This window comes from Camelus ferus, chromosome 6 (assembly GCF_009834535.1).
Source record: "Camelus ferus isolate YT-003-E chromosome 6, BCGSAC_Cfer_1.0, whole genome shotgun sequence".
Classification (NCBI taxonomy): Eukaryota; Metazoa; Chordata; class Mammalia; order Artiodactyla; family Camelidae; genus Camelus; species Camelus ferus.
Window position 1 is genome coordinate 51,356,711 of NC_045701.1, and position 25,479 is coordinate 51,382,189.

The 25,479-nt window shown below is 35.8% G+C and overlaps 1 protein-coding gene across 1 annotated transcript in view; it reads right to left on the reverse strand.

The window, feature by feature from the left end:
* The window catches only part of LOC116664445 (translation initiation factor IF-2-like), a 34,989-nt gene extending 19,222 nt beyond the window's left edge, over window positions 1-15,767 (reverse strand). Inside the window, exon 1 of the mRNA XM_032482894.1 lies at window positions 15,669-15,767. Coding sequence (XP_032338785.1) covers window positions 15,669-15,767 — 99 coding nt within the window. The remainder of the gene's footprint in view (window positions 1-15,668) is intronic.
* Between the last annotated feature and the right edge of the window lie 9,712 nt (window positions 15,768-25,479).

The following is a 25,479-nucleotide window of genomic DNA, read 5'->3' on the forward strand; positions in this document are numbered from 1 at the left end:
TTTTATTATGCTACTGTTTTTCAAAAATCATAACCTTATGATTTTTAGAACAGAATTGTGTGTCTAAAAGAATTGGCCTACAGTGTAGTCTTGACTCTTGACAATTGACATTTGGATTTTAAAGTTTGGCTTTTAGAAACAAAGGTTGTTTGCCTGATAACAATGGCAGAATTGTAGCCATTTGAAAAAATAGGTGAATAATAACTTGTTGGATAAACGGTTTTTTAAACATTTCCTTTTTTGTAGGCATTCCTTCTTGTATTAGCAATTTTTGTAGTTTGATTTTAGAACGTCTTAGTGTGATCTCTAGTATGATTTAACCTCACATTAATGTTATTATATTTAGTACTGTGTTTTATTAATGGCTCTCAAGTACCAGTTTATCAGAGATAGCAGTAGAAGGTGTTTTACACTTTAGTGGGTTTTTATGTCTTAATATAAGTTTAGAAATATATGAGCCATAATCTAAATGGTGGTGGAGCTTACTAAATTCCCAAAATTATTTCCTCTATACTTTGCCAAGTGTATATATATATGGGTTATGGTAACGCAAATCTTTCCTGACAGGTAGAAATTGTAAAACCACATATAGCAATTAAAAGTAACTTCTAGGTCTGACTAACCACTGAGCATAATGTATTTGAAGTATAATATTCAATAGAATCTAGCTCTTTGCTTTGTTTATATTAAATGGTAAAGACAAAGTAGGAAAGATTATAGTATTATGAAATTTATAAAAAGGGAATGTTAAGAGATGGAGTAATAGAAAAGGCAAAGCAACTTTTCTCTCTGCTTTGCTAAACTTGAAGGTTGCCAGACTAGTTAGTGAGTTGAATGGACAGGGAATACAAACAGGTGAGGTCAAAGAGGCAGTACAAGTCTGTAGAGGGGTTTAGGAATAACAGTTGAAATTTATTATTAAATAAGCTGGAATAATCACAGATTTTCAGGGAATTAGTCTAGAAATAAGCTTACTTTGTGGGACAGTAAGAAAACACTTTAATTTTGAACTTTCCCCCCCTTTTAAAAAAATGTTTTATCACTACTTGAAATAGTTTTTAAAAAGTATTTGTCACTCTCGTTCTTGAATACCTTTTCACTTGCCTTCATTTGGATATACAGTGGACCCTTGAATGACACAGGTTTGAATTATGTGGTTATAAGTGGGTCCACTTATATGGATTTTTTTTTCAATAATAAGTGCTATGTAGTACTACACGATTTGGGGTTGGTTGAATCAGTGAATGCTGTGTAACTACAAAGTTATGCAAGGATTTAGATTTTTGATTGTGCAGAGGGTCAGTGCCCCTAACCCCTGGGGTTCAAGGGTCATCTATTTCCTCCATGGATTTGTAAGTGTGAAGGCAGGTTTATTTATTGAGAGCCTACTGATGTACGGCACTGTTCTAGAGACAGGAGTTAAATCAATGAAAAAAAAGACCTGCCCTCAAGGAACTTATGTTGGGGTTGAGGGTTGGGGGTAATAAAAAAAAAATTCCAGGTTATATACCATGTATTACATAGTATGTTATATACATGGGGGACAGGTAGGCGTGTATTCAGAGTCCTCATTGAGAAGGTGACATGTGAGCAAATATTTGAAGGAAGAAAATATCAGTGGAATTGAGATAGTAACAAAAAGATAATATGTATAGTGTAAAGCAGGGGTGGGGAAACTGGCCAAGGGCAAATCTGGCTACACCTGCTTTTATAGGGACTGAGCTAAGAATGGCTTTTACATTTTTAAAGGATTTTAAAAAATTGCTAGAAAAACCAAATCTGAATATGTGACAGTATTTATCCTAAAAAGCCTGAAATATTTACTGTTTGGCCCTTGATGAAAAATGTTGACTCCAGAGCAAAAGCCCAATTTTTGAAATATTACCAAAATATATAAGAAATCCAACAAAAGACCATTGTTAAATGAGTCTGATCAAAACTTTAAGAAACAGTGGCACATATAATTTACCACATTTGAACATTTAGTGACCTTTGAGACTTGTTATTGAGTAGTCTCGCTTGGATTTTTTTTTCCCTAAATAAGTTTAAATGTGTGAACTCAGTAGCTTTTCAGTTTCAATTTTAACATTCTTAAAAATTTTGTAAGTCATTTTATTAAAAAGATTTCCCTTATTTTAATGGTAGTTTTACTAATCTTTGTAAGTAAGTTAAACATACTTTTCTGTTCAAAGTGCTCTTTCCTCCAAATAACATAGATTAGATTGGAATAGTTTCAGATAACATCATTGAACTGTGGCTTTTATTCAGTTGGTATTACTGTAATCAAGTCCTGAATCCAGTATTTTTTACTATGAAACTTTGTAAGGGGTAGTGTTTTATTGACTTGGAAGCTAATATACATGATATTTGGTTTCTTCTGGTATTATTTCCTCTAACCAATATAAACTAAAAAAAATTAATTTATTTCACACGTGAATTCCTTGCCTAGATAGTTGTTCTATACTACTTACACAGGATATGGGAATCTGTAACTATCTTGAAAGAGAACCTAAACAAAATCACTTAGGAGCCACGGAAGTAAATTTTATGGAGGACATTCACAAATGGCTTTAAAAAATAAAAACACTTGTTCACAGAAAGATCTATGTGAAACTGGTTATTCATGACCATAATAGCTGTTTCCCATTACATCTGAACAGATTGGCCTGAGAAGGTGATAGCATGAGAGAAAAAGCCAAATTTGTTAAGGAACCTTTGAAGTTTACTCTAATATGGCAAACCAAAGTACTTTCTCTCCATAAACTTCTTATTTCTAAAAGTTAGTTTTATGAATAAGTCCTAGGTTGGAGCTAGGCCTGGAGAGATCAAATTGGGAAACATTCTAAGAATAATAAGAGTTACCATTTTTTGAATGTTTGCCATGTGCCAGGCATTGTTCTAAGCATTTCATGCATATTCTCTTAATCCTCACAACCACCTTGGGAGAAAGGGCTCCTGTTTTCTAGTTGAGAAAACTGAGGCTTAGAGAGGTGTATGTTAATAAGTAGCAGAGCCAGACTTTGGACTCAGGTATCTGAACTAGGAACGGCTGAGGTGAACCAACGGTTAATAATGTACTTAAATTTGTGTGTGTGTTCATTTACAAAAAGCTTACTCTAAATAACATCCCATTATTATTTTCTTGTTTGAGCATCAACAGATTTTGAGTCCTTGTATAATATGAGTCTTCCATACAATGGAGAACATGGTATTAGACTCTGAGAAATTTTTTTCCCATAAAAATCACATGTGACTACTTGATAGACTGTGAATTTCAGAGATCATCGTGAAAAATAAGGAAAGTTAAAGTTTTCGCTGAGCTGATTATTTGCAGGCCTATTTATAGTTTTCAGAAAGAAATAATATTGAAACAGTTAAAAGATAATGTATATATTGATTCATTTATTCACCAAGCATTCATCTACTAGGTTCTAGGCACTGTACTAGACCCCACAGCAGGAATAAACCTTCAGGAAGGTCACAGTCTAATTGAAAAAGAGAGAGATGTACACAGATAATTACAAAGATGTGCTATCATAGACGGTGCATTGAGTGCACACCAGTGAGGCACCTTCCTGACTGGGGAATGGGAGGTAGAAGAACAGAAGAGGACCATCTGGGGTGAATTTTAAAGGATGAGTGGGAATTTTTCAGATAACCAAAAGGTGGCTGACATTTTAGGTAGCAGAACAGTTATATGCAAAAGCCAGAAGGTGTTAATAAAGCATCGGGTATATATATTTCATTATGCCGGCAGCATAGGATGGACTGGTGTGAAACTAAGATGGAAAGATGATCAGGGGCTGGATCGTGAAGTTTTTTTTTTTTTTTTTTTTTTTAAGGAATTTTGGATTTTATAATTTGGATACTGGGAAAACCCTGCGGGATTTTTAAAGCATGAAATTGCATGAGATTTACACTTTAGGGAGCTCATTAAATACTGTGTAAAAGATGAGTAAAGATCCTAGGCAGGAAACCTACTGTATAGACTAGGTGAGAGAGAACTCCCTAATTGAAGCAATGGCTCTTGCGGTGGAGAGGACAGGAAACGTTTGAGAAATAACTGAATGACATTTGGCAAAGTGTGTTCTGTGGAACACTGGTCAGAGGAGATAATCCTTGGAAAAAAGACTTCCAAGCAATTTGGGAAACACTTCATATTATATCTGCATTTGGGGTTCACAAGGCACTTCAGCAGTATATTAAGGATTCTTAGAAGTCTTAACCCAGCATTCCCAAACTTACTTGATCACTGAGCCCTAATATTTAAAAGACAAACAAACAAACAATGGTTTCAGGGGCTATAGTTCGGAAAACCCTAGTTTAGAGAGAGAATAAACATGTTTGGGTCAACTGAATGAGAGAGAACACGGGGAAAAGTATGCATGAGTGACTGCTAATGAAGGTTACAGTTATAAAAACAGAGGGAAAATGGCAAGCTTAAGGAAAGGAAAGAGATTACATACCCAGTTTTGATAGCAAGTTTTAGGTTCTATGGCTTGGACATTTACATGGTGATATCCAATTGGTGAGGAGACATCTAGTCTACAGATAGAGACTCAGGAGTTAGCTTTTAACTGGCTTTTGAAACTAGAGATACGAGTGAGATTTCCTGGGAGTAAGAAGAATAAAGGGCAGAGGATGGGACCCCTCCCTGGGGAACACCAAAGATTACAGGGTTGAAAGAAGAGGGCGTTAACAGAGAAGAGTGAGACCACGGGACACAATATCAATGACGCCATGTCCTACAGGGAGATCAAGACGCTAACGTTCAAAATGAATTCTTTAGAACTGACATTAGAAAGTCACTGAGATCTTCCTTAGATAAGTTGAAGTGAAGTGGTCCAAAACTAGTTTGCAGTGAAAAAGACAGGAAGTAGTGAAGAAGCTGCTAATAGAAGTGTTCCAAAAAGCTAGAGATGAGAGATGATAATAGATGTTCATATGTGCTAGTCAGAGGGAGATGTATATGGAAGTTTATAAAAACACTTTAATACAAGAGGGTCACTTAATTTTCAAAACATCATTCAGGTAAGTATTGTAGGTATGGATTGTTGAGGGTGGAGTGGAGAATGAATGTGTGCTCCCTACCACCAGTTTCCTAGAGAAAAAGGAAAATTGAAAAAAAGAATCCCTTTGAAAAATGTTCATTGTAATTCCTTTAAGCTACTTTTTTTTTTTTTTTGCACAGTTAGGGCTGTCTTCTTGGCAATGCCTTCAATGACCATGCCCAAGTAATTCTAGTCCTACTATAATAACAGATGAGGATGGTGGTATTCCTATCTCACAAATGTGGAAAGTAAGCCATGGTCTTGTCTGAGATTAGACTCAAATTTATTTGTATTTATCAATTATATAGCCATGGAGTGAAATTTAAATGAATTTATAATATGTAGGCATCCTGATTAACCTAATCCCTATTTAACTAAAATATAGAGTTACCAATTTACTATGAAACGTCTCTTAAGATTTACAAACTGACACTTAATAACTTCTGTCAGCAGCAGTTCTGAATTTTAGGATATTTTTCTCTGCACTGATTTAGGAGTTAGAGGGAAAAATTCTACAGGATAACAAAATGGAGTAAATAAATAATAGAACACTTTATTGAATTACTGTGTGCCTGCCAGTGTGCTACAGGTTTTAAATGTTCTCCTCACAATAGAATAGCAAAATATATGGTATTACTTCTCACTTTACAGGTAAGAAACTTAATGTACAAAAGTTAAGTAAGTTGTCCATGATACCACAGCTATTAAATGGGAGAGTCATTCAAACTCAAGTCTTGTTGACTCCAAAGCAACAGCCTTTAGGAAGGGAAGGTACCAACAAACTGCAGTAACAAATTGCAGAATCCAGTAAGATATGATGACTGTGATCCAGCAGATCTTTCTGGCATTAATCCAGTTTATCAGGGGCTTGTGGGTGCACCTAAAGACAAAGCAACATTTTGGAGGGGCAGGGACTTTGAAGTGGATGAGGAAGGTGCTTCCCTCCAATGAGCGAAAGAGTTGGCAATTTTAAATAACTCCCAAACATTCTTCTTTACATATCCACTAACACCTGAGGGTCAGGTTGACAAGGGAGGCTTTGGGGTAGGGGTAGGGCACAGTGGTGTGGATAAAGAGGTATTCCTTTCTTTTATCTTCTGTTAGATAAGGGGACATCAACTTAGTTTGAACTGTACCTCTATAGGTCCTCGATTAGAGGATGGTTTGCAAGCTGTTCTTTTTCAACAGCAGCGTCAGTATACATGATTTCTGAACCCTTTATAGCTGGCTAGATCTCGTCTTTCCCTTACTTGGAAAGGAGGAGCCAGATGTATTCTGTTTCTGTCATGCATTTGGCCAGGAGTTATGGGCGTGTGTAGACGTGCCTTTGGTGTAGTAGTGTTCAGTTCTCTTCATTTGTCTTTGTGGGTCTGGACTTTGTATTAGGTAAGCTCATGAACGTATTCATAAGGAATTCAACATTTGAGGTATATAAATATTTAAAGAATATATGGAAAACCAAGATGAAGCACAGGCTCATTTTCAAAGGTTTGTGTAGGGTAGCAGAAAGATATACATTTGAATTAAATTGTCTTTGTGCCAGTGACATTTCTAAAACGTGGAAAAAACACCTCTACATTTTTTCAGTAACTTTTGGGAAAATCCACGTAGCTGTTTGAGTTTGAGCCACTGTTAACTGAAGTATAAATAGGACTTTAATATCAAAAGTGTGTAAAAGCTTGTAGAAAGATGTAGTTTATTTGAAAGATTATGATGTGGTAGCACTGGAAAGCTAGCTCTGTAGTGTCAGAGGTGTATTTCCCCCCAGTACTGAATTAAAATTGGAAGGGGGAGGGGAAGGCAGGTCAGTGTTAAAGCCAGAAGTTTGAATCATCTGAGGAAATGAGTCAGTCGCTATGAACCATAACTTTCCTTTTTCTGAGGCTTTGACTTTGAGAGCTTCATGTTGAATTATTTAAAAAAAAATCTTCCTTGTCATAAGTAAATTTAAAATAGAGGGTTTTTTTTAATCTCTTTTAATATTAGTATTTGGGATTTATTCATTCTTTCAACACATTTATAGAGTACAGGGATATAAAAGTACTAGTTATACACTTCAAACCAAGAAAATATGTGGTGATCTGGTAATAGGGTGTTAATGTTACTATCCTTGTATTTATATTTAACTTAAGGTAACCAATAGTGATTCTTAATCAGCTTTTAAAACAAGATTTTTGAGGTTAATAACTGATGACTCATTTATAGACTTAACAGGACAAACCTGGGACGCTGGTAGCTATTGACACCTCATATTTCTATTTGATGGACTTGAGTTTTTTCCTAAGCCGTGACTTCTTAGGAACCTTGAGCCCATACTGAAATGGACACATTGCATTATGGCTTATTTTTGAAACATTAAAAATCTGAACTGTAAGCATCAGGTTTGAGGGTAAAGATAGGTAGGTATCTTAGAGTAAACACTAGTACCAGTATGTGGAAAATTCCCAGTCTTTTGTGGTTGATTGCTTATTTTATGATTTGAATATTTTTTAAGATGGAATTGCATTTTTTATTCTCTCCAGTTCATAGATTATACTTATTTAAGATAGTGAGTGCATTTCACACCAGAACCTAGTATTTAGAAACCTACTTGAGGAATCTTAAGTTCTTTTTTTTTTTTTTTTTTGTCATTAAGACAAACTTGAATTATAGAACAAAACATTAAATTTATATTCTTTTTTAACTTAGTATAACAATATAATAGAGACATCTTAAAGAAAATATTTTAAATAAATGCTAATAGGTACTCTTATTACTTGTTAGAAATTTCATTGAATGGAGTATAGATTTTGGACTAGCCTGGCAAAATTTTTAAATTACATCCTGGGTAACTAATCTTCCTTTTAGCATGGTTGGCAGGGTTATTGTTTCCATATGCTTAGACATGTTGATACTTCTTTTTCTATTCCTATGGTGATTTCTAGGCTGTGTGTTTTGTTTGCTTGGTTTTTTTTCTTGATGCACATACCATCCTAATAAAACCTAAAGTATGTTGCCTACTGGTACATCTCAGAGCCCATGTTGTTTCCTGAGTATCAAAATAGTGACTTAGGAAACTGTGACTTTTGGATTCTGGATTACAGTGTTAGGAATGCTAGAGGAATTAGGATCTGGAAACATCCTGCCTGTGATGTTGTGAACATCATTCATACCACGGAGGGAGGACCGAAGATGGAAGAGGTCCTTTTCTCTTCAGATAGGTCATATAAGACAATTCCTATCTTTTCACAGGCATTTTTTTGGATCCTGTCTGACAGCCTCGATTTGGAGAAAGAGCATAGGGTTCTGAGTCAGACAGATTAGGTCTGAATCCCAGCCCTGCTACTCAATAGCTAAGTGACATTGGAAAGTTTCTCTCTTTATTTGTTTCCTTTTCTAAAAGTGGGAATGGTAATGTTCACCCCACAGGGTTTTATCATTAAAAGTGGTAATTTAGGAGAGAGTCTCTAGCATAACAGCTGGCATGGTAAACTCTCAACAGATGTTAGTTCTATTTTCCTTCTTCACTCTAATTTAATAATTAAAAAAATTAAACCAGAAAAATAAGTCCCAAATTTATGCTAACATCATCGAAACAGTTAAAGATGAAATTATATGACTCATATTTGTCTTAAAATAATCTGAGAGTAGAGAGGGGGTTTATAGGAGAAACCATATTGACCATGAGCTGGTAATTGTTGAAGTTGAGTGAATGGGCCTGTGGGTGTTAATCATTTTCATGTTTGAAATTATCCATAATAAAGAGTTTTAAAAAATTATGCTGTACATGAAAAAATATTCAGTGAACAAAGACTTTCTCAAGGTGCTGAGGAATCAACGATTTGTTGTCTTGCACCTTTTAAAGATGATGATTGAGAACAGGCATTGTTGATTTATGAATGGTGGGAGTTTTTTCCCTTCAACTACACAAAATGTGTAGTCACCAGTTCTTTGACTAAGAGGAAGGAATGTTGAGAGGGAAGTCTGAAAAAAAACCCTGGAGAGGTTTAAATGCTTTTGTCTAATTATCTGAGTCACTCCTCGGGGTGGAGGTTCTGTGGCATGGCTCCCAGCCAACATAATTTTCATCTGGAAAAAGAGAGCGGTTGGGCCAGGAAACACAGCAACCAAAACGACTGCTATGACACTGGAACCAGCTTTAGATGCAGATATTTTCTCTGTTATCACTGGATAATAATGGATATGTACCAGTGTTTCTTCTTCTGGACCAAGAACTAAGTTTCTAAGAATGAATGCATACTGAATTACAAACATAATTGAAAAAATTCCAGAGTGTGAGCAAATGTGGACCATTTACTCATAAGGATGTGGCTGTTGTGTACAGCATTGAGATGTGGAAGAAAAAAAAAAAGCATGACTATTTTGTGTTTGATGATTGATTAAAGGCACATTCATTACTGCAGAAAGCTGAAGATCTGCTTTTTAAAAATCTCTGCAAATCTTGTTGGGGTGAATTCTAGAGACTAATGTATTTGAGAAGCTTTCATGGAAAAAAGAATTGTGTTGATATACTTAAAACAGTTGGTATTCATAATATAGGAATATAATAAGATTAATGTCCTTAGTATTTCAATAAAGCTCGATGCTCCTGAGTGTTAATTAAAGACTTATTTTTAAAGAACAACATTAGAAGTCAAGTATCAATTTAGAGAGAACAGGGACTTTCACTTTTCTGCATTTATGAAGTAATTGTTTATTTCTTAAAGCTCTCCCCAAGGATGTGGGTATCCTGACCTTAACTTGGTGTAGTAAATTGACATAAAAATAACTTTTCATTGAAGTCTTGATCCAGTAAGTATGACCATTCAACAGTAACAACCTCTCTGTAGAAGAGAATATTACCATAAGAGATACAAGCAAAATGCTACGGGCACCCAAAGAGTTGGGGGTAGTGGGGAAGGAGGAGGCCAGGGAAGGAAGAGACCTGGAAGGGAAATAGCATGTATTGAAAATTTACTATTATGGGTACTAAGTTTTCAAATGTACTTAATTTGTGTTGCAAGAACTGCTTGAAGTTACTGGAAATTAACAGCTGTTGTTTCAGAGTCAGACTGCCTGGGTTCCCATCCTGGTACATGATAGCATATTCTACTATGAGACTCTGGGCAAAATTGCATAGAACATAATCATACAGAAAATTATTCATTTTTTAAAATCTGAAATTTAAATTTAATGGAGTCTCCTTTATTTTATCTGACAACCCTGCCACAGGGGTTTAAATTACTAAAATCTTAGAAATTACCTAGAACAGTATAGGTGCATGTAAGTGCTAAATAATGTTAGTCTTCATTTTTGGAATTATTCCATTTTATAAATGATGGGAAACTCAGGTTAAATCATTTGCATTTTGTTCGATAGATAAAAAATTTTAAAATCATAAAATGTTGTAGCCACCTTGGGAAAACAGAATGGCAGTTCCTCAAAATGGCAAACAGAGTTACCATACAACCTGGCGACTAAATCCAGCCCACACTCTAAGGAAGCAGATTAAACAGGGGTGTAAGTACCTAGAGGTGGGGAACACTGAGGGCTACCTTAGAATCTACCATAGAATGGAACGGTTATTGGTCCAAATCGGGACAGAGGACACCTCAGTAATTTAATTTGAGGGGTTGCCTATCTCATTTTAGAGGGAAAGCAAAATATTAATGTATAAAATTTTGATAACTTAGAACTCTCTATTTAATTACAGTAAAGGAGAACTAAATGCTTACAGAATAATTTAAACATTGCTATTGAAAAACTAAAACTCTTCCTTTAACTAATATAAGTTAAATGTTTTAATTGTTGGCTCTCCAAGACTCTGTGACCTTCAGAGAGAAGAGCTGCTGCAAAAAGCTGTAACTGGTGGAATATGTGTCCGCATATCTCAGCTGACTTTTTATTAGATATATGTTTGAACTACCAAGTGAATGTTAATTTCTGTGCATAAAGACTCACATGAATTTATTAGCTCTCAACGGTATGTCATTGTTTGAAAATAAATAATGGGAGCATGCCACATATATCAATTTGGATTTTTTTTTTCTGCAGCAAAAAACAACAAACAAACAACACAGGCAAGTGTAACCTAAGCCCTTAACTGTTTAAGTCCAGAGGAAGGCAATCCTGACTTGGTGTGGCTTAGAGATGTAACCAAGGACCTAGACGCCTGTATTCACCAGGCTATAATACTTAATGGGCTGACCTGTTTGTTTACAATTTCCTGATGGTTGCTGCAACTCTATGTACCTGTGCCCATTTTTAAGGCAAGAAGGAGAAGCGAGCAGCATTGCAGCACATGGCCTCTCCTAATTCCAAAGGGACTCAGAAAGCAAGCACTGAATGTTTCCAGCCTCTCCAGAGGAAGAGGACAAGGATGAAAGAGGTTGAGAATGGGTTTTGAGATGGATTTACCAAAAGGAATCATGGTCAAAAAGTTGAGAAATACTGCTTTAAATGTTCAACAGGATTTGGGTAAACTGAGAGGAGGAAATGACAGATTAGAGGTACAACATGAACCAAGGATGGAATGAACACTGTTGGTTCACAAGACATCGAGGAGCCTGGCCCTGTAAGGTGGAGAATAATGTTGAGAAGTGATGGAAACTGGTGAGTGTGGGGCTTAGCTTGGTGGTGGTGATTAATAGGGCACCGCTAAAGGGTTTTGAGCAGGGGAACAATATATGAAGAAAGGGATGAGAAATATTTGGCAACATGAGTTATAAGAAAGTGAGCTGGGAGGTAAGGAAGACAGGAAACTGTTGCGATAATACAGTTGTGAAATATCAATCACTAAGTTTGAAACATACATAATTCCAATAGTCAACCAGTTTTGACCTACAATGTTACCAAATTCATTCATGTCTGAGGCGATGGTAGGATGTCCAAATGGAAAAGTCTGCTAAGTAAATGGAAATAGAGGACACAGACTTTCTAAGAGTAGAGGATGGGAGAAAAATTTGAATATCGAGATAAAAGTGGATACTTTCCATCCTAATATTTCCTAATGATGTCATTTCTTTTCAGTGTTAAATCTGTCACTTTCTGATGGCTTTAACCCTCATGTTTATTTCTAAGCTCCACACTCTTATATTCAAATGTTCACAGGACATCTGCCCTCAGATATCCCAGTGGACTCATCCAACTCACCATATGAAAAATAGATATTTCTTCTTCCTTTCCCTTGCCTCATCAGTCTCATACTTGCCTCACAGTCCTTGTCTCATTTAGTGATATCAACATCCAACTAGCTGAATATGCTAAAAACTTTGAATTTGCTTTTGACTGATCTCTCTCCTTACCCCCTACATTCTTTTGCCTGTAGATCTGAACAATTCTGCCTCTTGAATTCATCCTTCCTCTCCATCTCGCAGTGCCACTTTCTCAGTTTAGGCTCCTGTCACTTCTCACCTGGATTATTGCAATGCTTTTTACCTGCTTGGGTCTTTACAAAGGCACATCCAGATTGCTACCAAAGGGGTCATTTCAAATATAAATATGATCTTGTCTCTTTCTTGCTTAACCCTTTTTAATGGCTCGCAATACATAATGAATAAAGTTGAAATATATTGCCAGAGCTTAGAAGAACTCCCTGTAGAACTCACTTTATTTCCAGCCTCACATCGTTACACCTCCTTGAGCTCCCCTAAGTTCTTCCACACCACACTTCTTGTCCTTTTCCAAACATGCTATGCTGTGTCTTTACACTCATTGTCCCTTTAGCCTGAAACTGCCATGTCCACCTTTGAACATTTTGGTCACCTTTTGGCAATATCTCCTTATGTGAAGACTTCTCAGATGTTGGATGCGCTCTTCTTTCTGCTCCCATGGTAACTCATTAACCTTTAGTAGGGCATTTACCACATTAGATTGCTATTACTCAAGTGTTTTTCTTTGGCTCATGGACAATGTGTTCTGGTGTATAGTACAGTGCCTGGTTCATTGGGGCTCAATGTGTGTTCAGTGCATTGCAATGAATGTGGATAAGTTGTCCCGAGGAGAAAGATTAGGATGGGGAACAAAGAACAAATCCAAAGGGAATGCTCATAATTAGAGGATGGGGGGAAAACAAACAGAGGATCAATCAGTGAGATGAGGCAAGAACCCTTCATTTACTTACACGCTGTAGTGCGTGTAAGGAAGTATGCTGGTGTGTTAAGCTAATGATATGTTTGTTTGGGCTTAGCTTTGTCTCCAGGTTACCTCCGGTCCAGATATCTAAAGCAGAACTTTTCTCTGTTGCTTTGGTTTGTAGTTTCAAAATTCTTATAAGTATCGTCCTATTTTCTTAAAGATATTCAATGTATAGGTTTTTATACAGAACTATGAATTAATTTCAATTTGGTAAGGAGACATACAGAGGGAAAACGTCTGAATCTAAAAATCCTTCCTAGGCCCTCACCAAATTGACACAGCCCCTTGGTCATGTTTTGAAACCATACGCACATTCTGGGGATTTACTGCCCATGCTCACAGTTGGTCTCCTAATCTCAGCTCCCAGAGAGTGAAAGTGGGTACCAGTCATGATGTTCAGTTTCTTCTTATGCTCACCTACCACGGATGTGACGTTATTATGTAAAATCTCCAGGAAAAACTAACAATTATGCTCCAAATGTTAATTTCCAGTTATTTATAACCTAGTGCTCATACGCCACTATATGCAAAAAGAAAAAAAATCCTTGATTTTTTTGTGTGTGATTTTGGGGTCTGCTGGTTGACTTAAATGTGCTTGCTACAGCCACACCTCCATTGAATGTTTCCTCATCTTCCTGTTCCAGCTGTTATTTAGGTGATCACTATGTTCATATATTCTGTGTTTCATTTTTTACTGCCTATTGGCTTTGACTCCTTGGGCTCTATAAACTGTATTCCTCTTGGTTTTGTGCCATGTGTGTTCGATTATTTCCTAATCCAATTTTCCAAGTCATAGCCTCATCAAACTGCTTCTCCTTTCACCAGCCTATCTTACCGCCAGCATCTGTTCTTGATCAACCACCAAGCTGCTCACAGTAGATCCTGGCTTATTTAACATACCCAAAGTCACCCTCTTGAATTTTTTTTCTTAATTTTTTCCCATTCTTTTGAATTTTCCTCTTTGGATTTTATCTTCTCTAGTCTGTCATGAAGGCTTTATAATTGTGAAAGTGAGCCAAGGATGAAAAATTTAGAAAATATAAAAACAATGAGAGGGGGAGAGAAAAATAACCTCTAGTTTCACCATCCAAAGAAAACTACTGACATAGATATTTCTATTCTTTTTCAATTTCTTCTCATCATGAAAATATATTTCCCCATATTATAATCTCTTCAGTATAATTTGTAAATGTACTCTATGTTCCACTTTTAAGATTTCAATGTCATTTTTTTCTTTTAGAATAACTTAAAAAAAAAAAAGACCACTGACATAATACCAGATTACTTTCTAAGAGGATTAAACCAATTTACATCCCAAACAATTGTATGTTAGCATCAATAACCCTGCTTTTTTTCCTCAGTATTGAATATTATTACACTAACTTGATAGGCAAAATTTTCTCTTTAAAGATTATTAAGAGCCCTGAAACACAGCACCAATGAACTCTTATAACTCAGAGTCAGAATTCAGGAGTTTAAGGGAGCTACAGAAATCATGTAGTCCAGTTTCCTCATCATTCAAAGAAAAGGATCTCCAGTTGATATGCCCAATGTCACAGGCAAACAGTGAAAGAGCTGGGGCTAGAGTTTAGGTTTCTTGAGATGTGATTCATTTTTTCCCATTTTGTTCCTTAAAGTGATACTGAAATTAAACCTCATTTTGTGTTTGATATTGCTTTGAACACAGTTTTTAGAATGGGTTAGCATATAGGAAACTTTTATAGTTGGTCCCCCCCCCCCCACCAATTTCCAGGAGTAGGAGTAGTTTATCACTTAGAATTGTTTGGCTACAATGAAAAAGAGTATGAAAACCAAATATATGTATGTATATGCATGACTGGGAGATTGTGCTGTACACCAGAAACTGACACATTGTAACTGACTGTACTTCAATTAAAAAAAAAAGAATTGTTTGGTTACAAACAAAAAGTTACCCAATTAACACTGCCTTAAACTCATCTTACATAATAAGAATTCTGATATATTTGTTATTTAATGCTGCATAACAAATCATCCCTAAAACTATGTGGACTAAACAACAATAAAAATTTACTCTTGCTCATGATTTCTGTGGTTCAAGAATTCAGGAGAAGCTTGGCTAGGTGATTCTGTCTTATGGTCTTTGATGAGATTGCTGTCAGCTCTCATGGTTATAATCATCTGAAGGCTTGACTGGGGCTGGAAGATACACTTCCAAGGTGACTCACTTTCATGATTGGCAAATTGGTGCTGGCTGTTGGCAGGAAGCCTCAGTTTCTCTCCACCTTAGCCTCTCCACAAAGATCTTTGAATATTCTCAAAGCATGACTGCTAGCTTTCTCCAGAGTGAGCAATCCAAGAGAGGAAAGCAGACACTGTGATGCCTTTTATGATCCAGCATCAGAAGGCACACAGCATCCCTTCTGCTCTATTCTACTCATCACACAGGCCAGCCCTGATTCATTGTGGGAGGGTACTACTCAAAGTGTCAATATCAGGAGTTGAGGGTCACTGGGGACCAACCTGGATGCTGGCCACCAGAGTATGAAATACATAGGTAGCATAGAGATTCAGGTATGTTATCATGGATCCAGGCTCTTTCTTGTCTTGCCAGTCTGCCATCCCTAGTTATGAGCCTTTTTCCTATGGTTGACGTGTGGCTGTGGTACTGCCAGGTGTTGCTTTTAAGTACCAGGCTGGAAAGTGGGGGAGGAGAAATAAGAAACATAGCAGCCTACATTCCCTCACACCATATACAAAAATAAACTCAAGATGGTTTAAAGACCTAAATGTAAGACCTGAAACCATAAAATCCCTAAAAGAGAACACAGACAGAACACTCTTTGACATAAATCATAGAAATATTTTCTTGGAACAGTCTCCTAAGGTAAAAGAACTACAAGCAAAAGTAAATAAATGGGACCTTATTAAACATAAAAGCTTTTTCACAGTAAAAGAAACCATCAACAAAATGAAAAGACAACCCACGAATGAGTTCGCATATTTGCAAATGATATGACTGACAACGGATTAATATTCAAAATATACAAACAGCTCATACAACTCAATTTCAAAAAAACCAACAATCCAATCAAAAAAAAGGGCAGATGACTTGAACAGACATTTTCCCAAAGAAGACATACAGATGGCAAATGAGCACATGAAAAGATGCTCAACATCGCTAATTATTAGAGAAGCACAAATCAAAACCACAACAAGATATCACCTCACATCCGTGATAATGGCTATCATCAAAAAGTCTACAAATAACAAATGTTGGAGATGATGTGGAGAAAAGGGAACCATCATACACTGTTGATGAGAATGTAAATTGGTACAGTCATTATAGAAAACAGTATGGAATTTCTTTTAAAAACTAAAAATGGAACTACCATATGGTCCAGAAATTCCATTCCTGGATATACATCCAGAAAAAATGAAAATACCAATTTGAAAAGATACATGCACCCCATTGTTGTTCATAGCAGCACTATGTAAAATAGCCAAGACCTGGAGGCAACCCAAGTATCCTCTCAACAGATGACTGGATTAAGAAGATTTGGAATATATATATATATATATATATATATATATATATACACACACACACATAGAAACACACACACACACACAGAGTAATATTACTCAGCCATGAGAAAGAATGAAATAATGCCATTTGAAGCAATGTGGATAGACCCAGAGAATATTATGTTTAGTGAAATAATTCAGACAGACAAAGACAAATACTATATATCACTTACATATGGAATCTAAAAACTAATACAAATGAATGTATATGCAGAACAGAATAAACTCACAGATATAGAAAACAAACTTGCAGATATAAACTACTATATATGAAATAAATAAGCAATAGTGTACTGCATAGCACAGGGAATTACCTACTATCTTGTAATAATCTATAAAGGAATATAATCTGCAAAAATCACCGAATCATTATTTTGTACACCTGAAACTAACACAATATTGTAAATCAACTATACTTCAATAAAAAAAAAAAATACAGCACACTTCCACCTGTGTCCCATTGGTCAATCTGTGTCATGTGACCACGCCAAACTGCCAAGACAACTAGGAAATTGAGGTTTTAACTTTTATACCTTCTTTGGTAGAGGCAGGCATGGAAGAAGGGTGTTGGAAGTGTTGGCTGGTCAGCCAGCATGCTGTGCTTGTCACCAGTAGCTTTTGTCACCATAGAAAAGCAGTGATAACATTTAATATTGAAGGGGGCCCATTTAGCATTACATTTTCTTATAAGCACTTAAGGAAGAATTTTTCAAACAATAACACAGACTTTCCCTCTTAGAATTTTTGAGAACAAAGTGATTAAAGGCCTAACTGAAAGAACTAAAAAGATAATTGGATACAATGCTGACTTCTAAATGGTTTTATGTTTAGGTTTCTGCTATACCAGATTTATGGTATTCTACATGTGTTTTAGTATTATCCTAGCATCATAAAAACATGATTTCTATTTTCTATTTTAATGTAAGCATTACACTATACATGTATAGCTGCACAATGCTCATATTTATGTCATATTTTCTTCCCTACCAGTGACATCTTAGTTAACCTTTACTGTTGACTGCAATATAAAAATGGTCATTGCCCTTGAGGAATTTATAATCTAGTTGGGGAAGCAGTAAAAGTATATAAGCAATGGAAATATTACACAAAATTTTTTGGGAAAAGATAAAAGTATAATGTTTCAGCAAATAAATGTGAAAAATTTGAAATTAATTTAATATACATCAATTCTTTGAATTAAAGAGATCAACTCAGGTAAGACAGGGACTTTGAGGCAGAGAAAAAAGCTAGAAAAGGTGATTTGCATGATCTCAGTTCCAGTATGAGAGGTGATGTTCATATTTTCTGCTGTGCTTCATTTCTTGGGGTTGTCCTGGAGTCGTAAGATCTTATATGCCTTTGGATTGCGTTGAGGGGTGTTATATTTAAAAAGGCAATTTGATACACAATGTATATTTATCATAGAACACATAGTTGAAAGTATGTACTACAGAATCACTCAGGGTCTTCTATGTGAGAACCTACAGGAGAGATTCCTTGTGCCCAGTGTCAGGGTAAACTCCTTGTCCTGCATAGCTAGTATGTTTTTACCATAAGGACAGCATAAATCCTGTAACTGGTCATGTTTTCCCCTTTGTTTTGGCCACTGATATGTTCAGAGTCTGATGAAGTGAACCACCTTTAATAATTATGAAGCACTTACCTCATGCATTTATTTCTTTGTGCTAATTCTTCCTGGATTCGTCATACCTGTGGACCCTTGTTCTTTTTTTCACTCTGATGTTTGTTTTTCCATCTTCAATGGATTTCAGTAACCTGAAAATATTTTTTGGAATAGAAAGAATGTTTTAATTAAATAATAAAATTGCTTACACAACCACCAAAAGGCTAGAACTAAAAAGACAGATAATACCAAATGTTGATGTTATGTGGAGCAACTAGAATGCTCCGATATTTTGGGTGGAAATGTAAAATGTACAACCTTTGTGGAAAAAGGTCTGGTAGTTTCTTATAAAACTAAACATATGTCCTAGAAAAATGAAAACTTGTTAATAAAATGTTCAGAGAAACTTTATTCATAATGGCTCTAAACTGGAAATAGTCTATATATCCATCAATGTGAGAATGGATAAATACAGTGTGGTATGGCAGAATACAACTCAGCAATAAAAAATAACAAATCATTAATGTATAAAACAACACGGATGAATGTCAAAAACATTATACTGAGCAAAAGAAACCTTACACAAAGGAGTACATACTTTATGATTCCATTTATATGAAATTCTAGAACTCGTAAAACAAATCTATGGTGGGAAAAAGCAGAATACTGATAGCTACTAAGGGCATGGAAGTGTGGGAAGGGGCATGAGGGAACTTCTAGGGGTAATGTTCTATATTTTGATAGGGGTTTGGGTTACACAGGTGTATGCACTTGTTACAACTCAGTAAATATATGCATTGTCAAAACTCAGTAGACATTAAAGTGTGTATTCATTGCATGTACATTTTACTTATAAACTATAAATAATATTGAATTCTACTTAATAATAGGCAAGGAGTATTCAGGGAAAAGTGGGCTGATAACTAATTTTTTTGGAAATGCATCAAAAAATAAAATGGGTTAATGATAGAGTGATGGATAGAGTGATAAAGCAAGTAAAATAGTGGATATAGTTGAGTCAAGGCAGTAGGTACATATGTGTTTCATCACAAAATTCTTTCAACTTTGTTGTTTGCTTAAAATTTTCCATAAGATATTGAGGGGGAAATGTCCTTAGACCTTCTTTAATTTGCTCTGGCTGGATGGCTCCTTTCCTATTAATAGCTAACATAAATGTTCAATCATTTCTTCTCAGGTGGAATTTGTGTCATGCCTCAAAATTTTTATGATGTTTTGTAGGAAATCAATGAATGGCTCTCAACTTAGATAAAACTCATTTTAAAAATTAGGTGAATGGTTGTGTATTTTGATACATTTTGCTTTGACATTTTGTGATCATGGTGAGATATTCCCAGGGATGTCGAGTATGGAGCCAGATGTGTGCCCTATACAGGATTCAGGATTTTCCATATCTCCTAAACACAGCCTTAGCAACTTTTTTAAAAGATTGAGAAATATTCCTGTTACATTAGCAGAAGACCCGGTACATCAATAATACTGGTGTCAACACACATTGCACCATCAAGTTTGCCCTCTTTTCACTTAACTAGTTTGGAATTCAATAGCCTAATAGACCAGCAGTGTGGTTCGTGGGATGTCTTTATCCCAGAGAAGGCTGAATTAAGCCAGAGCCAGCCTAGCTCGTCCCACACCTGAGGTTGTGTGTTGATTTAGCGCCTAATGACGGCCGAGGTGGGCAAACAGAAAGCTCAGTCAGCTGGGATAGCTGAGATGCCCACTGGTTGGGTTTGGGTGGAAACCGAGAGTGGAGAAGAGAAACCCGCCGATGGATGTGGGAGTAAGGCGGACTCTTCTAAATCAGATTTAAACTCCTGTTAAGGCAACTTCCAAGAAGAGGAAGAATAGCTGATGAAAATCATATGCTTCAAAGCAGGTGGACTTTGCCAGAAAAAGAAACCCTTGAATGATGGAGATTTAATACATAATAAAGAAGTGCTTTGAGTTGCAGATATTGCATCATTCGATTTTAAATAGTAAAACACACACACACACACAAAACCCACAGTATTTTATTTTTCATAAAAAGGCTTTTGTGTTTGTCACCACTAGCCTATGCTTTTAGTTAGTATTCCAGAAGGATTTCTTCTTTCTCTCTCTTCCCCCCGGCTCACGGAGTGCCCCCTGCAAGTCAGGCACGGATCCAGGCGCTGGCAACATGGTGGTGCCCAAACATGCCAAACCCTGCTTGTCTGGAGTTTAACCTAATGAGGGAAGTTGGTGAATAAAGAAATGAACAAATGGATATTTTTGGAAGAGTGAAATGCTTCCACTGAATTGTCACAGGAGGCCTTTTAGAGGAAGTACCATGTGAACTGAGACCCAAACATGGAGGAGGAATCAGCCTTGGGGAGATCTGAGAGCCACGTGTTCAGTGAGGACATAGCCAGCATAAAGACCCTGAGGTGGGAGAAGAGTCCGTATGTCCCCATTATGCAGGATTCCAGCTTTGAGATTGGGAGAGAGATCATTTTTGTCACATTACGGAAGTATCCATCCATTCCTATTTTAGGCGGAGTTTATAATCAAGAGGTGATACTGCTTTATCAAATCCATTTATAGCATCTATAGAAATGATCAAACATAAGATTTTCTCCCTATATCTATTAACATGGTGAGTTATTAATAGTTTTAAAATATTAACCAAACCTATATTCCTAGAAGGAAACCTACTTGGTGCATTATTGTTTTAATGTGACACTGGATTCTGTTTGCTGACACTCAATTTAGGCTTTTTGTCGTGGATAATCATCAGTAATATTGGTCTTTGGTGTGTTTTTTTGTGTGCTTTGTCATATTGTGGCATCATTGTTACATTAATTGACATTATTATAAAGTATCACTATTAATAATAACATGATTATAAACTATTAATTGTAGTCAATATAAATAAGAATTATTAATTATTAAATCAATATACAAAGTAATAATATTAATAGTAATATTACAAAGTAAAATTTTACTTTGTAAGTTATCAATAATAATTTCCTTTATTTTTCTATGCAAGGGAGCAGTTTAAAGAGCATCTTCAATGTCTTTAATAATTTGTTATTGCAGTTCTCAGCCTTGGCTAAATATTGGAATCACTTGGGGAGCTTAAGAACTACTGCTGTCTCCCAGAGATGTAGATTTAATTGGTCTGGGGCACAGCCCAGGCTCCCAGAGTTTCAGAAGCTTCCCAGGTGATTGTAATGTGTAATCCAAGTTGAGAACCACTGTGTACTTTTTGAGTGGGAGAGCTGTTTGACCACTTTCTCTGTTTCTTCTCTATAGTTGGTCTGTTTAGATTTTCTGTCTCTTCTTGGGAAGGATAGTTAAGTTACACTTTCTTAGATAAATATTCATATCATCAAGATTTTCAAATTTATTTGAAAGGCTGAGCCAAGTCAACTTTCATGAGTGTTTTCTTCTACGACTGTATTTCTCTATGTTTCATTTATTTTGTGTATTCGAGATTTCCCTCTTTTTTTCCCCTTGATTTGTAAGGCAAGATTTTACTTGCTGTCTTCTGTTTTTAAAGCAACAGCTCTTGAGATTTATTTCTACCTTTTCTCTGTTTTTTAAATTCATTAATCTCTTTCAGCTTTATTGCGTTGTTCTGTTTTCCTTAGAAAAGAAACAAACAAAAATGAATCTAACATGTTGAGTTGTCAGAATTTAAGTTTTCATTTTTTCCTTTCCTTTTTAAGATATACCTATTATCTAAGACTATGAGATTCCCTGGGACCACTGTTTTAGTTGTACCCCTAAGATCTGATTTGTAGTCTTTTCATTTTGCTGTATTTCAGATATTCTGAACTGTCAATTTTTATTTCCTCTTTGAGCCAAGAGTTTTTTTTTTTTCTTTCTTTTTTTTTAACTGAAGTACAGTCAATTACAATGTGTCAATTTCTGGTGTACAACACAATGTCCCAGTCATACATATACCTACATATATTCGTTTTCATATTTTTTTCTGTTAAAGGTTATTACAAGATATTGAACATGGTTCCCTGTGCTATACAAAAGAAACTTTAAAAAAAATCAATTTTTATATATAGTGACTAACATTTGTAAATCTCAAACTCCCAAATTTATCCCCTCCCACCCCCTTTCCCCAGTAACCATAAGATTGTTTACTATGTCTGCGAGTCTGTTTCTGAAGGGTTTTCCTTAGCCAGTATCTATTAATTCTCCACTGTGAACATTGATGAGATTATTGTACTGTATTTCCTCTTTATCTCCCTTCCCTTTCCTTTACCATCTAATTTTAGTTATATTATCTATATTATATTATTATAAGATTACATTATCTTTTTTGTAACTTAATTATGCCTATATTCTCATTAATTGATTTCTCAGTTTAAAGAGATATTGTGGCCTTCAGCTAGAAGAAAAGAGAGAAATCAATATTCTTTAACTACCTCCTACCTTTCCCCATTTCCCTCTCAACTTTTTAATTCAAATTGTTTCCACTTTGACAGAGTTTATAGGATTTACATTTGGTTCTGTAACCACAATTCCCACTTTTGTTTCTGTTCTGGTCCCACAGTTAAACAGATTCAGTGCTCACGGGTAGTTCTTTGCTATAGTTTTTACATTTATGTCTTGGTTGACTGAAATATGTCCTCTGATAGTTTCTTCAGAAAGAGCTCTTGGGAACAGTATTCCCTGATTGTTTGCATGTTCCAAATTGCTTATTGCCTAGCATTTTCTAGACATTGCTCCACTCTCTAATACTGAATATTATCATAGATAAAACTATGCCTAATCTGATTTTTCTCCCATATAAATGTCTTGATTCCTTCTTTCAACCTACCTCCACCCCCTTGGCTGCTCAAAGAATATTTATTTTAAAATCTTTTAATTTCAAAGTCTAGTAAGCTTACTATGACCGTTCTTGGTCAAAATTTTTGGGGGACATGGTATGCAATTTCAATTTGTAAATTCAAGTCTTCTTTTATTCCAGGAAAGTTTTCTTGAAATAGATCTTTAAATGTTCTCTTCCATTATATTCATGTTCTCTTCTACAGATCCTTTTATTTTGAAAATATTGAATTGCCTACCCCTGCTTTGATATTTATAAATTTCTTTCTGAACCTTTCAGTCTTTGTTCACATCTCATTTTGTGCCATTTTCTCATTTCTGACCCCTATGTTCCATACTGTATCTTTTTACCCATACCCTGCTTCCAGTTTTGCATACATCTCTACCATGGCTTTATTTTTTTTCTTTTTTGTTCACTTCTTTCCTGAAGGCTCTCAGATTATGTTTCATCTCCTTCACTCCTCTCACCCTCCCTTCTCTGAGTTGTTATTTCTTTGATTCATGCACATTTTCTGGAAACAATTGCTCCATTACATTTTTTAAAAAATTTAAGGCAAAATAGGTGTTTAGAATTTTCATGGTGACTATGCATCAACATTTGTTTTCTGCTCATTTTTCATTTTTTCCCTTATATCTTTATTGGTTCCCTTTTTATTCCTCATCTTTGACTGAGGAGGATTTTTCTTAGATTAAATATTTATTTACAGGGGATTTGTGTTATGAAGGGTCCATGGACACCTTCTACATCATTGGGAATTTTTCTTTTGACCCAGGGTTTAGCAAGTGAGATATTTTAGCCTGTTGCTCTCCCGAGCCAGTGAAGAGAGTCAGTGCAGTGCTGTTCACAGTGTATGTAGTCTCTTTCCTCTCCTCACGAACATAGGACTTCTGTGAATATGGCTTGCTTGCGGGATTCTAGTTTAGTTCCACCTTCTCTGCTACTCAACTAGGTCCAGGGAAACTCACCTACCAGCCTACCCATCTGGATTTGACAGCTAGGGCTGCTGTAACCAAGTACCACCGATCAGGTGGCTTGACACAACAGAAATGTATTGTCTCACAGTTCTGGAGACTAGAAATTTGAAATCAAGGTGTTGGCAGGGTTAGTTCCTTCTAGATGTTCTGAGGGAGAATCCATCCCACGTCTCCATCATAGCTCCTGGTGGCTGCTGGCAACTCTGGTGTTTCTTGTCTGGTAAATGCATTGCTCCAATCTCTGTCTCCATCTTCACATGGCATTCTCCATTCTGTGTCTCTGTGTTCAAGGCACCAGTCTTTTGAATAGAGCCCATCCTAATCCAGTATACCTCATTTTACCTTGATTATGTCTGCAAACTCTATTTTCAGATAAGGTCCTATTCATAGGTACCAGAGGTTAGCGATTCAACATATCTTTTGGGAAGACACGATTCAACCCCTAACACCACCTTATTCCCACTGTTGTACAAATGGAGCTCTTGCTTTTCACCTCAGTATGTGCATCTCATTGGTTGACCTGTTAAGCTCTTTCTGAGGTAGGTAGCCTTGGGTGCCCTCTCTCAACTTCCTCTCATGACTTTGCTCAAACTCCACAGCTTTTGGTACCCCTTCCACCTATTTTGTAGTTAAATTAAAACAAAAAAAAAATTCAGGGATTTTTATTCCTGTCTCTTATTTTCTTTATTTTTTGTTGGGTGTTTTTTGAGAGATGATGGAAATGCCAATTTTATGTGACATCTTCCAACTGAAAATGCCTTGGGTCTCCCTCATTTTTTAGGGGTCACCAACACACTGAATTAGACAAGAAAGACATGTACACTATTTTTAGTACTTATTTCAGTAAAATAGTCTCCAGTATACTAGTCTTGGTCTAGCATGCCAGTTCTGCCAACACTGTCTCATAGGTAGGAACTAAAAGAATTTACTTATATTGAGACTTTAAAATCTTTCTTAAGGACCATATTTAGCTGATATGCAATTGTAATTGTTTACTTTTATATAACAATCAGTGTCACACTTCTTTATATGAGAATTAGAAATTTAGTATTTATTTTTCTCAGTATCTAACAAGTCTGTGTTGCATCTTTAGAACTATGTAGTGTTTAACATTTTTTAAGGTTTAAATTATTTTTGCTCCAGTTGAAACTTTCTAAAAATAAACATCTTAAGAAATCTTAGACTATTCTGTCAACTTAAGGGATTTGTTTCCAGGAAAAATCCACCACTTCTGATATATAAAATACTTAAAAAAATTCTTAGCCCCCAAATATTCCTGGAATCTGCTGATTTATTGAGATTTATTCTTGTAATACTTTATAT